The 12655-nt window shown below is 51.4% G+C and overlaps 6 protein-coding genes across 6 annotated transcripts; 3 read left to right on the top strand and 3 right to left on the bottom strand.

Moving 5' to 3' along the window:
• Positions 1-154: 154 nt before the first annotated feature.
• Positions 155-1526, bottom strand: PENARI_c003G12524 (putative cell division protein kinase (Ctk1); the record flags this gene model as incomplete). Its single annotated transcript, XM_022628862.1, has 5 exons — positions 155-181; positions 232-387; positions 436-1266; positions 1321-1423; positions 1471-1526. The coding sequence occupies 5 exons, from the start codon at positions 1524-1526 to the stop codon at positions 155-157; spliced, it is 1173 nt and encodes a 390-aa protein (XP_022491506.1).
• A 413-nt stretch (positions 1527-1939) lies between these two features.
• PENARI_c003G06982 (uncharacterized protein) lies at positions 1940-4909 on the top strand (the record flags this gene model as incomplete). Its single annotated transcript, XM_022628487.1, has 5 exons — positions 1940-1975; positions 2057-2149; positions 2238-2323; positions 2394-3115; positions 3183-4909. 5 exons carry the CDS (start codon positions 1940-1942, stop codon positions 4907-4909), a joined length of 2664 nt encoding a protein of 887 aa, XP_022492044.1.
• A 629-nt stretch (positions 4910-5538) lies between these two features.
• On the bottom strand, positions 5539-7873 carry PENARI_c003G08853 (coiled-coil domain-containing protein MAD1; the record flags this gene model as incomplete). The annotated part of the gene is made up of 3 exons (XM_022628615.1): positions 5539-7461; positions 7520-7671; positions 7735-7873. 3 exons carry the CDS (start codon positions 7871-7873, stop codon positions 5539-5541), a joined length of 2214 nt encoding a protein of 737 aa, XP_022491389.1.
• A 341-nt stretch (positions 7874-8214) lies between these two features.
• PENARI_c003G01560 (uncharacterized protein) lies at positions 8215-9055 on the top strand (the record flags this gene model as incomplete). The annotated part of the gene is made up of 2 exons (XM_022628106.1): positions 8215-8524; positions 8685-9055. The coding sequence occupies 2 exons, from the start codon at positions 8215-8217 to the stop codon at positions 9053-9055; spliced, it is 681 nt and encodes a 226-aa protein (XP_022492005.1).
• A 1622-nt stretch (positions 9056-10677) lies between these two features.
• On the top strand, positions 10678-11280 carry PENARI_c003G08240 (uncharacterized protein; the record flags this gene model as incomplete). Its single annotated transcript, XM_022628575.1, has 1 exon — positions 10678-11280. The coding sequence occupies one exon, from the start codon at positions 10678-10680 to the stop codon at positions 11278-11280; it is 603 nt and encodes a 200-aa protein (XP_022491458.1).
• A 270-nt stretch (positions 11281-11550) lies between these two features.
• On the bottom strand, positions 11551-12267 carry PENARI_c003G01691 (uncharacterized protein; the record flags this gene model as incomplete). Its single annotated transcript, XM_022628116.1, has 1 exon — positions 11551-12267. The coding sequence occupies one exon, from the start codon at positions 12265-12267 to the stop codon at positions 11551-11553; it is 717 nt and encodes a 238-aa protein (XP_022491485.1).
• Positions 12268-12655: the final 388 nt, after the last annotated feature.

Here is a 12655-nt window from a genome sequence, read left to right on the forward strand (position 1 = left end):
TTAATGAAATTAATTGCCCCAGGACTAATTTCAATTTTCGTTTTATAACCCCGTTCCACGCTTGTGTTTTCCCCATTTGCTAGTGCTCTGCCCGAGGCATAACCATAACGGTCTGGAGTACTGTGGCTGACCCTTTCATAAATAGTGGCGGTGCTTACGCAAAATACGGATGCTGAAGGGCCTGGACCAAAGATCAGAGATTATCCCGAGACATCCGCGGGCGTTACTTACCGCTGCCGCAGAGAGTCTGTCTCGACTCTCGTAGCATAATAACCGGCGAACCAAATCACGGCCATTCGAGGATGCACCGGGCAAGATGTCCTCCCAGGATTGCGCAGGGAAGGAGTGGAATTCCACTTTGCCCCAGTCGGGCAGGACATTAACTTCCTATATCCACGGTTATTGACGGTCTTGTACAAGTAGTGGTCCACATACCGGCCAGAGTTGCTCATCTGGAGTACCCAGCATTTTGAAGATAGAGAAAATCAGCGACAGGTCACTGCCAACAGGTCCGGAATCAAATAGTTGACGATGGCCCACGGAAATGGCCTCTGCCACCAAGCACCCGGCTGCCCAGAGGTCAACAGCGGCACCATACTCTTTGTATCCGAAGAGGATCTCTGGAGGCCGGTAGCATGTGGTGCCCACATCGGTAATCTTTTGCGTGGGTGGCTCAGACCCCGGGTCACCTTCCTTCCACGAGACACCGAAATCGGCCAAGTACGCTGGGCCATTGGGTGAGTCCATGAGAATGTTGGAAGGCTTTATATCCCGGTGTATGATCCCAATGTCATGCAGATGGACGAGGGCACGGAACAGATCCCTCAGAATTGATCGTGTCTGGGAGGCAGTCACCATATCCCGTCGGAGCAAATGTTCAAAGTCATAGCGCATGAAGGGGAAGACCAAGATAAATCTCCCGCCGTCAAGATTGAAGGTCTCGGTCAAAGGAATGATGTGAGAATTGCAAGCTTCTCGCAGCAACCGTGCCTCGCGGTGAGCATCATGGGGCGCTGTCATCATATGGGGGATAGTGACTTTGACTGCTCGGACTGTTCCATCTGCAGCTTTCGACTTGTATATGGTGGAATGAAGGCCATCAAAATGGTGTAAGCAGGAGGCATACTGGCCGATCTGCTCCCCAGTGATCTCTGACGGCTCTAGTTCTTCAGGCTCACCCGGGCCTTCGTGTGAGCCGATGGCTGGTGCTAACTCTGCCTGTTCAGCTGCGTCAATGGCCTGCTGGCACATCAAGTCATATTCTTCCTGGTCATAATGGTATCAGTCATGGCCTTGGTTAGAGGGAGAGCGCCCACTCACCTTCGAGGTGGCATTATTCCAGGATTCAATCTCATGCTTCCTGGCCTGTGATTGTGCCTCTGAAAATGCATCTGATGACGATGTTTGCTGATAGGCCGTGGTACTATCAACGTATCAGTTTGAGTGCGTATATATGGGATCAGAACCTACAGAGATTGGATCGCCCGTAGCCGATCCGTGAAACCCAACTGGGTTCGCCAGGCCATGAATGCAGCTAAGAAAGTCAATGGAGCATGCCTTGCAGCGGACGCTATAGTTCGTTCATGGTCCGTACACAACTACTTAGGTAAACAACGTGAAGATGGCGCGGGATTGGACTCATGATGTCATGTGACCCAGTAAGGGACGCTTGCTGTATTGTGACCAAGAAACCATAAATACAGGGTTGTGGTTGGAGGGGCACCTGCCAAGCCAGTAATACACATACACCTCCGTCATTCCATCCCCGTTGCCGTCCCCGGCCTCGAATGACACGCTACCTCACTCTGGCATTCGCTATCCCGCATTCATTCCCCGGACTTCATTGGGCTTGTTCTCGCCTCGAGAACTTGCAGATTCTCTTGGATTTCTTCTCTATAGTATGCGCTGCATGCGCGCCTGATACCCCCCGACCTAAATCATGGACCTCTCACGGCAAGAGTACCCGATGCTACTGGTAAGATTGACCCATGTGAGCTTGGTGGGGGATTGCCACAGCTTCGGTATGCTGACCATTGGCGATATTCCTCTCATCTAGGCCACCCTGCATCCCGGCCAAGCTACGACTGTTCTGAGCGATCGCATCCGAGTAATCAACAAGATCAATGCGGACATCGCGGATTACCTACAGGTATGACGACTTACATCCCGACTGGATCAAATTCCTTGGATATGAACGGCGGTGGGAGAGTGGCATGATGTTGACAAATTGGGGTTAGGAACGACGTCGTGTTGAAGAAACATACGCCCAAGGCCTGCGGAAGCTGGCGCATCGACCGCAGCTAGACAATGGAGCTGCTCTTGGGTAAATTGGACCTCCTCAGAGCGATTGATGCTGATCGGTGTCCAACAAAGCATGCTGACCTATGAACAAGCATCTTCCAGATCCCCTGGCAACGCATCATCAATGCCACAGAAGCGCTCGCCGTGTCTCACGAGACTCTTGCCAACAAGATCGAGGAGGATGTTGAGCGACCGCTGAGAGAATTTAGCACTAAGAACCGCGACATGCAGTCGATGCCCAGTATTCAGAGCAATCTGGCGGGGTTGGCCAAGAATGTGGAGAATGCGCAGAAGAAGGTGGACAAGGCCAGGGCTAAGGGCGCCAAGGGCGCAGACAAGCTGTCCAGCGAAATTGCAAATGCCGAGGAAGTCAACCAGCAGTGGGAATCGCGGGCTCCTTTCGTTTTCGAGCAACTCCAGTCTGCCGACGAGACCCGGCTCAACCATCTTCGGGACGTTCTGACGCAATTGGAGACCCATGAGGTGGACCAGGTTGAACGCGGTCGCCAGGCTGCCGAGAGTTGTCTAAACGTTCTTCTGAACGTCGAGACAGCAGATGAGATCAAGACCTTTGCCGCTAAGATGGCGGGAACTCGGGTCCCTGTCTCGCCAGCCATGTCCCGGAGACAGACAGAACGGACGGAGACGCCCTTTGCGCCTGAGCCGGGACCTGACCGAACAGCGACTGCGCCAATGGAAGCTCCGATAGCCACACCCCCGACAGGCGCACCTCTTTCGCCCCCTCCGCGCATCCAGGATGATGCCGCGAGCCAGCGATCAGAGGAGAGACAGGCTGTTGCTCAGACACCCCCAGGTAAGTTGCCAGATTTAGACTACCCTACTTTGACCACTGTGAACGCAAGTACTCATGTCTAAAACAGCCCCAGTGCCAGAGGCACAACCGCGACACACCCCACTAGGAGGGCTGCGACGACTTGGAACGGTAATGAACAGGCGAAAGAGTGTTGTTGGACCGTCTGCTGGATCATTCGAGCGGAAGGCAGACAAGAAGCGCAGTCCTTTCTCTCCTTTCAAGAGAGGCGACTCCGCCCGTGATCTCCAAATACCTGAGTCTCCTCCTTCAACAGCCATTGACCGTCCAGGGACATCTTTGACTGAAGATGCATCCCTGCGGAACTCCAGTGTGGACCACAGTGGATTGGATACTGCTGCACCTGGTGCAGTGGCATTCTCAGAGTCCACCACCAATGGAGCTTCTGCCGAACCTCACACAGAATCCACCAACAACCATGTCAACCAGCCACAGGTTGATTCCGAGGGATATACTGAACGCCCTTCCACGATTGACGAGATTACGCGTGCCCACAACGAAGCAGCAGGTATTGAGGATTCTGGTCTGAACTTGACGATTAGAGACCAGCCTATCTTCGAGGACGAGAGCCAAGCACAGCAGGCTATGAGTGAAGTGGCGAACACCCTCCGTTTGCAAGCTCAACAGACCGGAGGAATCAGACGAAATGCGGGCACTATTCGCGGGCGCCGTGATGTTCGCAACACTGTATTTGTTCCTTCGCCAGGTAGCGAGCTGCCCCCAGCCCTGGGAGCGCCACAGTCCCAAGCACCAACCTCGCCAATCAGACACATAACGTCCCCCAGCATTGCACCCAGCGTTACAGATGATCACACTGTTTCAGATTCCACCTCTGTTCGTTCCGGGCACACTTTGCACGGCCCGGGAGCCTCCGTTCATCCTGACCTCTACGAGGCAGGCTTGAATGCCTCGATTATTGAAACCGTCAACGCATGGTTCTCGGAGGGCAATGTCACCAAGTCCTTTGTGGTTGGCGAGCTTGCTCTAGCAAACAACCCCACACCAGGTGGTGTGGCAGAGAATGCGCGCATTCGTCTGGATAACTTCCAAGTGCTGGAGAAGGTAGCAGCAAACCCCAACTTCGTCCACGAGGCAGCCAAAGAGGCCGGTGACGACAAGAGAGGCGAATACGACATCCAACTAGGCAGCATCTCCCGCCCCATGCCAACAGTGGCATTCAAGTACCAACTGCACCTGGACAATCCCTCCGCCTATTGCCCCGTCATCTTCAAGCCAGCCTGGAACCTGGAAGAATTCCAAGCCAGTGCCATCATCTTCTACTCGCTCAACCCATCCTTCGTTTCACCCTCAGTCGAGTCAATTTCCCTGAAGAACCTAGTCCTAACCGTCAACCTGGACACGGCCGCCGAAGACGAAACCACCAAGCAGCCACGCGAGTCAGTCGCGCACGCCACAAGCGCAGCCATGTACCCCAACACCGGCGCTGTCTTCCGCCGCAAGACCTCAACCGTCACATGGAGAATCCCCGAGCTAGAAGTCAAGGCTCCCGGTACACCCGGCGCAGATGGCAAGTTCCTTGTCCGTTTCTCGACGTCTACCAGCTGGCCTCGTAAGGGCACAGTCGAAGCCAAGTTCGAGCTGCGCACTACCGAGTCTGCCTCGAGACTGGGTATCAGCCGCGCCGCCTCAGACGCGGAGCCAAAGGAATCTGATCCTTTCGCTGATGAGGGCCGCGAATCATTGTCTCCCTCGGTTCCATGGCAGGATGTCCCGACTGCACGCAAGTTAGTCGGCGGTAAATACGTCTCATCCTAGTTGGATCTAGCACAGTGCGGGATCGAAACGCTGCTCCTGTTCGTATATAGTTTCCATCTAGGAGTGAGCGTGTGCTGTGTGCTTCCTTTCTCTGGCATTCTAGCTATTGTTTTTGTTTAGTCGGGCATAAGCTCGAGGGCTAAAAGCACAGGATGTTATTACTTTCTCCCTGTTTTTTTTTTGTTCTCTGTCATTGTCATTCCCTGTTCGTGTTTGTGTCCCCAGTCGTCTTTGCAAATAGCGATTCACTTCTTATGATCCTTGTTTTCTGTGTTTTGTTCCTTCTGGATACCGTTGTATGTAGCAAGGCATTTACGTGTGTACTTTCATCAGCCCAATGTCAATCCTTCTGTGGGCTTTAGTTATGTTTGTGTGGGGGGATTTAATGGGACATTGGTTCATTCTATCCAAGTGAGTTTCGAGTGTGTAGATGTCTAGGAAACGGGGTCTAGACTTGCGGTATAGCTTTGACTGCTGCAAGAATAAGGAAATCATATTGGCGAATAAATGAAATACAAACGTAGCACAGGTCAAGATGTGCCGGGGAATCACAGTAACACAGATAACAGGAAAGATTGCGAATGGAAAGTATCACCCATTCTTCGCATGAGCCAAATGGGCAAGACAGATCACATTCTAGCAGCGCGGGTAGTCTTATCATAAAAGTCCAAGGTCATTGCCGCGAGGAAACAAGGAATATCCTTCCGTTCCTCGACCCAAAATTTGATGAGTGGCTTAATTTCCATAGCGAAGAGACTATTGGGTCCGCCAGAGATCTTCATGGTACCGTTCTCACCATCAAAGACAATGGAGTTCTCTTCCCCATTGCCCATACTACCAGGACCCGAGTCCGAAGCGGCATCGCTGTCACCGTGGCGGTACGCAGAGGAGAGATGGAACATGGAAGTGACACGCACTCGACCATTAGGAAGGAAATCGAGCTTGAAGCCAAGAAGGGAGGCAACAGCTTCGCGGAACTCGGAGGACTTGGCAGTCCAGATTTCCTTGAGGCGGCGCATGCGCTTTTCTTTGTCTGCAACGGTACGTTCCATATCTTGCATTTCCAGCTTGATACTCTCGACAGCGCTGACTGGGACGACCTTGGCTCCTGTGCGCTCACCGCGCAGCTGTGCTAGAAGGTCCCGGTTCTCTGTCTGGAGAGTTGTGAGGGTGGTCATTTTGATTTGCTCAACCTGAGATGTCGGGTTATCGCGCAACTCAAGCACACGTGTGCGGGACTTGGACTTCAGATGCTTGATCTGTGACTTGGCGGCGTCGAGCTCGCGACGAGCTAGAGTGGAAGCCTGTTCTGATTTGGCGATATGTTCCTGGAGTTTGCGATTCTTGCGAGTGAGCACGGCGATACGCTCGCTTTCAGCCTCGGAATCGGCTGGAGATAGGGGTCGCTTGACACCGCGTGCTTGCGAGTCATCTTCCTTTGGTGCCTCGCGTTTGGAAAGCTCTTCGTGCGTCTGCTGGATTTCAACACGATACTCGTCGAGTAGTTTTTCGAGTTGGGCGATGTGCTCTGACTTCTTTTGATCGAATTGGGGCTGGTCTCCGTTCATGGTCTCTTCGTCCGTGTCGAAGGTCTTCAGTTGAGCGCGCAGGTATTCAACTTCTTTAACGGCAAGCACACGCTGACGCTCGAGACGAGATCGAACGCGAGCCTCTGCAGCACCAGGACCCGCAATAGCAGTGGCGGCTGCAATACGGGCCTTCTCCAGTTCCTGTTGCAGGTCGGATTTCTCTTTTTCCAGAGACCTGATAGTCTCATCCTTTTTGAGTAATTTGGCTTCCACTACTTCCACACGATCGGTGAGGCTTGCGTTCTCAATTCGTCCCCGGGTCAATGCTCTAACAATGGCTTCTGGCGAGTCAAGCTCTGCAGGCTGATCACCCTCTTGCAACAGGCTCGCCCAAGTCTGTCGCTCATCTTCAAGAATCTGCTTTTGAATTTGGGCTGTATTGAGCTCGGCCTCCACCCCGTCCATCAGCTGGAGTTTGATCTCCAGTGACCTCTTTTGTTCTTCGATGACCCCGACAGACTTTGAAATTTCCCGTAGTTTCCGCAATTCCGAACTTTGGTCTCGATTTGTTAACTCCAGCTCCCGGATGTGGCTGACCTGTTGAGAAAGTTCTCTCTTGAGCACAGTCAGGGCATCGGCGTCGCTCCCTTCAGATTTGAGTCGAATGTTCGCGGCCTCGAGATCGGCAATGTCAGCTTCACGCTGGGTGAGCTTTTCCTGTGTCGATTGTTGTATGCTCCGGGCATTTTCGAGGTCATTCTGGAGTTCTTCGATCGTTCTTTGCAAAGAGGCGCGCACGGTCTCCAGCTCGTTGATCTGATATTTAAACTGCCGTTCTTGGTCGGAAAGCAGCGATTGTGTGTCCCCAAACTCCTCCTGCAATTTCTGGTTCTCGTCCTGAAGGCTTCTGATCTTTCGCTCAAATCCGGCTTTCGCATCCAAGGACCGGTCTTGTGTTTCTTTGAGTTCTTTCGCGAGCGCATCACTCTTGTGGGTTGCGCGATTGCTCGAGGATTCCGCTGCCTATGGCGAGAGATCGTCAGTTTAATTCAAACGTGGAAAACACCTCATCGCAGCTCACCTGGGCCTTTCGAAAGTCCGCATCTGCTTTCACCTGTAGGTCTCGGATCTCTTTCTCATGGCGAAGCCCCTCTAGTTCGCGTTCTTGTTTGAAATTTTCCAATTCATATCTGAGAGTGCTTAGCTGCACACGTAGCTCATCCTTCTCGGTATCTGAATCAAGCAGTCAGTTCCCGTTGCAGTGTCTCGCATCGTCCGAGTAGGGTATGTTCTCACCATGTGTGGACTGATTAAGTTGAGCTTGCGACTCTTGGAAGCGAATAGACTGTCGCATGCTCATTCGTGCGTTGAAAGGGGTAGGCGAGCCAAATCCCGCAATGAGCTGGGAGGCCTGTCGGTTGTTCGGGCTGCTCATCTGTTCAGGATCAGTTGATGTTCAAAGAAGAGCGGTGGCTCACTGGAACCCACAATGAAAATAAAGCTACTGTGAGCCTCACAGAGTCTCCTGTCTAATCTGACATGAGCGAAGCAACACCATTGCTATCAATGGAAGATCGCGTCCAAGGTCGAGGGCGGCTTGTTTGATCTTAGTCAGCAGCCAAGCTTCCCCGAAACGGCCTAGCGTGATTTTAAAAATTATTTCGATTTCGGCATCGAATTCTCAGTCCACCACTTCACCAGCGAATCCACTCCTCCCACCTCGGTTCCTCGTCTGTTTCTACTCAATTCTTTTCGCTTCACTCCAAAACCGTCACTATGGGCAAGGACAAGGTCGAGAAGAAGGACCGCGCTGAGAAGAAGGAGAAGCGTGCGGAGAAGGACGGTGTGCACAAGCCCAAGAAGGAGAAGAAGGAAAAGAAGGACAAGACTGCTCTTGTCGATGCGGTAGAGAAGGAGCTCTCCTCCCAGATGGAGGGTGTCGAGCAGACCGGTGCTGTCGCTGTCAAGAGCGACATTGAGGTCGATGCCATGGCCGTCGACCGCCCCGTTGGCGCCGTTGTGCCCTTCGCCAACCCTCTGGTTGAGGACAAGCAGGCCAAGAAGGTCCTGAAGAGTGTCAAGAAGGGTATGTGGACTATTCCTCAGCTTTTGCCTTAAAACTTTTGTGATTGTTGCGCCTGGTCGATTTTTATCGGATCTTCGGATTATCGTCCAGGCCTACAGATTTCATTGTTGCGCAATATATTTTCTATCACCAGGGCATTTGTGCTGACTTGAATATCTAGCCGCCGTCAACAAGTCTCTCAAGCGTGGTGTCAAGGAGGTCGTCAAGGCTCTCCGCAAGTCCCCCATCCCCGCTGCCAACGCTGCCATCACCGTCCCCAGCGGTGTTGTCGTTCTCGCTGCCGACATCTCCCCCATGGATGTCATCTCCCACATTCCCGTTCTCTGCGAGGACCACGGTATCCCCTACGTCTTCGTCACCTCCCGCGCCGAGCTCGGTGCCTCTGCCGCTACCAAGCGCCCCACCAGTGTGGTCATGGTTACCCCCAAGGCTTCCGGCAAGAGCAAGAAGGAAGATGATGAGGAGTTCACCAAGGTATTCGAGGAGCTCGCTGGCTTGGCCCAGAAGGAGTGCAAGAAGGTCCAGGTCTAAAAATGTTCTTGACTCGTTCCTTTTTCCCTTTCGTTATTTGCTCTATCCCACACTTTGCTGGTAGTGGGTTCTCTGGTTGTACAGGTTTCTGATACTGTCTGGTAAGACAGTGCATGTCTTTTGGGGTCCGGCCTATGGGTATCTTTCTGTATTTGCTCTTTGTACTGCAACTCGGCGTTATTTCAATGGTGTATGAAAAAAGGCAAGAATTTCAATGAGATATCACCAACCTCATCAGACTTCCAAATCCAAGTAGATCCAAGTTGGAGTGAGATTGGTACTGTTCCGGCCATGCCAACTATAGTTAGTCTGCAATGCCCCGGCGATGCGACCTGCATGGTCCACGTTGTGCTTGATTGTGGTTGAGGGGATATTCTTGAGTAGTCTGATGTCACAAGACCTTGGGATTGGCACAGATATAAGTATGAGGTTGCACAAGTTGGCAGATGACGCTGACCCTCCCCGAGTTGCGAGAGTAATTGCAACTTGGCAACTGTAAGTTACCAATAGACCTGCCCAGATATACTTCCTAGTGCAATGTAATCAGTCATATGGCAAATTACAATATGCAAGAAGCATTAATAGCATGTGAGATTTACCAAGCGAAGTATATACAATGGCATCAAAGTTTGGAACACCCCTTTCTTTTTACAAGATCTACTTCTGGCAAAAGCGAAATATGTCGACTAGAAGCGATCCAGTGCTTCAACATCTACAGGTTCAATCTACTATTTAGGGCCCATCGTATGGTGTATGCTTGTGGGATCTACTAGAGGGATTTCAAATTTCCAAAACTCTGCACAACAGACAAAAAGAGCCGAGCTGAGATTAGCCTTGCATGGTGGGATAGACTATTAAAGCCGTGGCGCTATCATTCCAGAGAAAAATGAGCAATCCCTGCACCGCTCGATCTTCACGTCAAACAAGGGATGAAGTGCATATTCAGAACGCGACAGCTATCAAGCCGAGCCAATCACCGTACGCAGAGCCGTGGATAAATCCGATCAAAAGCCCTCGGATCCTGTAGTCTTTGCCTAGATCCAGGAACAGATCCCAGGCACTCGAGAATGGATTTCCCGGCTTATTCCTTGTGTTCAAGGCACGGCCCTTGCTTCCCTGTCCTTCGGTAACCATATAAGATACTGACATTCTCGCTCTTCCTACGTTGTGACATTCACTCTTTTTGTTATACCAAAGATATTATTCAAGCCAATTCACTCATTATATGTCCGGTTCGACACAATGCACCACCGCCCTTCATTTTTAGCACTCATTGCATTTCTTTTTGCCGTCACTCAATCGACGACATCTTATCCTATTCTGACTAGTAAATGGGTCAAAGCAGATCAATTCGAAGACACCAAGGCTCATGGATTATGGAAAGCTTTTGAAAAAGAGGGACTTGATATATTGCCTGAGCCGCTAAAGGCTAAATATCACCTGGTGTGTCGCAACGTGAACAAATCTTAAATCTTCCATGATCCATGGAGTCACTAAAATTGCCCTCCATATAGATCCCATCATGGTCAAACAACCAAAATGACCATGCAGCGGAGCGAGGACACAACTATCCCTATACACACAAAACCTCCCCAGCCCTCGTCCCAACAACACTGGATATAATGCCCGAGCAAATGCATGAGCACTACGACGGTCAAATGCAAGACAAGCAGGAACAAGAATCAACGTCCATCAATTCAATTTCCGAACAGAGACAGAACCACTATAGCGAGCTCTTGAGCTATTTACACGCCAAAAACGCCCTGAACAAAGACCCCAACCATTCCACGCCTGCATCGTTCTCTCTCGCATCCTCAGCAGGCCATTCCGTCTCCTTCTTCTCCTACCGCTTCTCATTGCCGACTTTGGGATCTAGTACCGCGACTCCCCCCCGATATCCGCTTCCGGGAATCTTTACGACGGTGATCATCCTACTGGTCATGGTTTGGATTGCCATCTTTACGATTGGATTGGTCGAATTGGGGAGTTATCTCTGGGCACGGAGAGAGGCCCAAGTTGACGATGAAGAAGAAGTTGAGCATGGTGAGGAGGGAAGTGTGCGCTTGGATGACTTGAAGTCAGTGCCATTCACAGTTGTTGTTCCACCGGAGAGAATCAGGTCCAGCTCAGAGATAGAGCATGATGATGAATACCTAGTGTCCGTTTTTAGTGATTCTGATTTGAGTTCTGCTTCAGACTCCGAAGAGGGTCATCAGCTTTCTTGAAACTTGCACGTTAATTGACGTTTACCTGTTTATACATGCATCAAAGCTTAATGTTAATATATTATTTGTTACCTCCATATAAGATATATATGTATTGGAAGGCGGAACGTATACTTGATGTGATCACATTTAAGTCCTATCGTATAGAATCCAAGCATGCATAAAAAAAAATCATCATAGCATCAGCCCCGGGCCGAGCTTCAAAATCAAACACGCTCGCTTGCTATCTCCAAACATAAAGACATTTTGAGCATTCATTCAAGTCATAGATTAGGCGCGCTGGTCGCTCTCCAAGGGCGACCAGGGAGTCTGGCCTTCAACACCCTTCTGACGAGGTCCATTAAAAGAAGTATCAGCGTTGCTGCGCTGGAACTTGTTCAAAGCTTCGCGGCCAGGGTCCTGGTCGGTACCAATGTCAGAGGTGAAGCTGGCGTTCTTAGCGTCGTTGGGCTGGAAGCCACCTTCCTTGATGTTGCGGCCATAAGGCTTGGGGTGCTGGATGTCGCCGGTAACATCACTGACGTAGGAAGGAGCCTGACCGGCATTGTACTGGCTACGGCCACTACCGCTGGCGGTAGAGTACTCGCCAGCGTTGATGCCCATCTCATGCTTAGCAGCGGTGGGGCCACCGGTGTAGCCAGACTCGGGCAGGTGGGTGCCGGGGAAGTTACCCTGGCCGCCGAGCGCCTCAGGGTACTTTTGCTGGTCCTGGCGGTTCTCGCGGAGACTGCCGACAGGGGCAGAAGGAAGAGTTTGGGCAGCGGAGGTGTCGGTGTTGTTCACAGTGGACTGGTAGCCTGAGACACCCATGGGCTCGGCACCACGGTTCTGAGAGAAGGCACCGCCCTGGCGGACGGAGTCGGCGGCAAGAGAGTCATTGGGAATAGGGCCAGAGGGCTCCTCGATAGGGTTCTGGGTGGCTTCACGGTCGTTGGTGACCTTGGTGCCGCGGGCACCGTGAGGAAGAGGAGTTCCTTGAAGATCCATGATGATATCAAAGTAATTTAATGGAGTTGAGAATTGGTATGTAATGAAGATAACTTTTGTTCGCAGAGAGGTGGAGTGTTAATTGATGAAGGATATAGACGATGGTGATGGCAGGGCTATATAGGCAAGCAGTGGGCTATGACCGAATCGTAATATTGGTAGAATCTGAAGCTCTTAGAAGCAAATCGATAGTAACGAAGAACCGTGATGTCATCTTTACGCTGGTTGATTGTGTGTGCTTGTGAATCAGCAAGTCGCGGTAACGTCAACCACTGACAACCAAGTCTGGCTCAGGATGCTCTGTTTGGCGGTTCTCAATGCCGATAGTAGGGAATCAGTGGAGTATAAGCTCCTCACTGATGTGATTTACCTGTGCTTCTGGAAGGCA

The sequence above is a fragment of the Penicillium arizonense genome (genome assembly GCF_001773325.1).
Source record: "Penicillium arizonense strain CBS 141311 chromosome Unknown PENARI_contig003, whole genome shotgun sequence".
In the NCBI taxonomy this organism is placed as follows: domain Eukaryota; kingdom Fungi; phylum Ascomycota; class Eurotiomycetes; order Eurotiales; family Aspergillaceae; genus Penicillium; species Penicillium arizonense.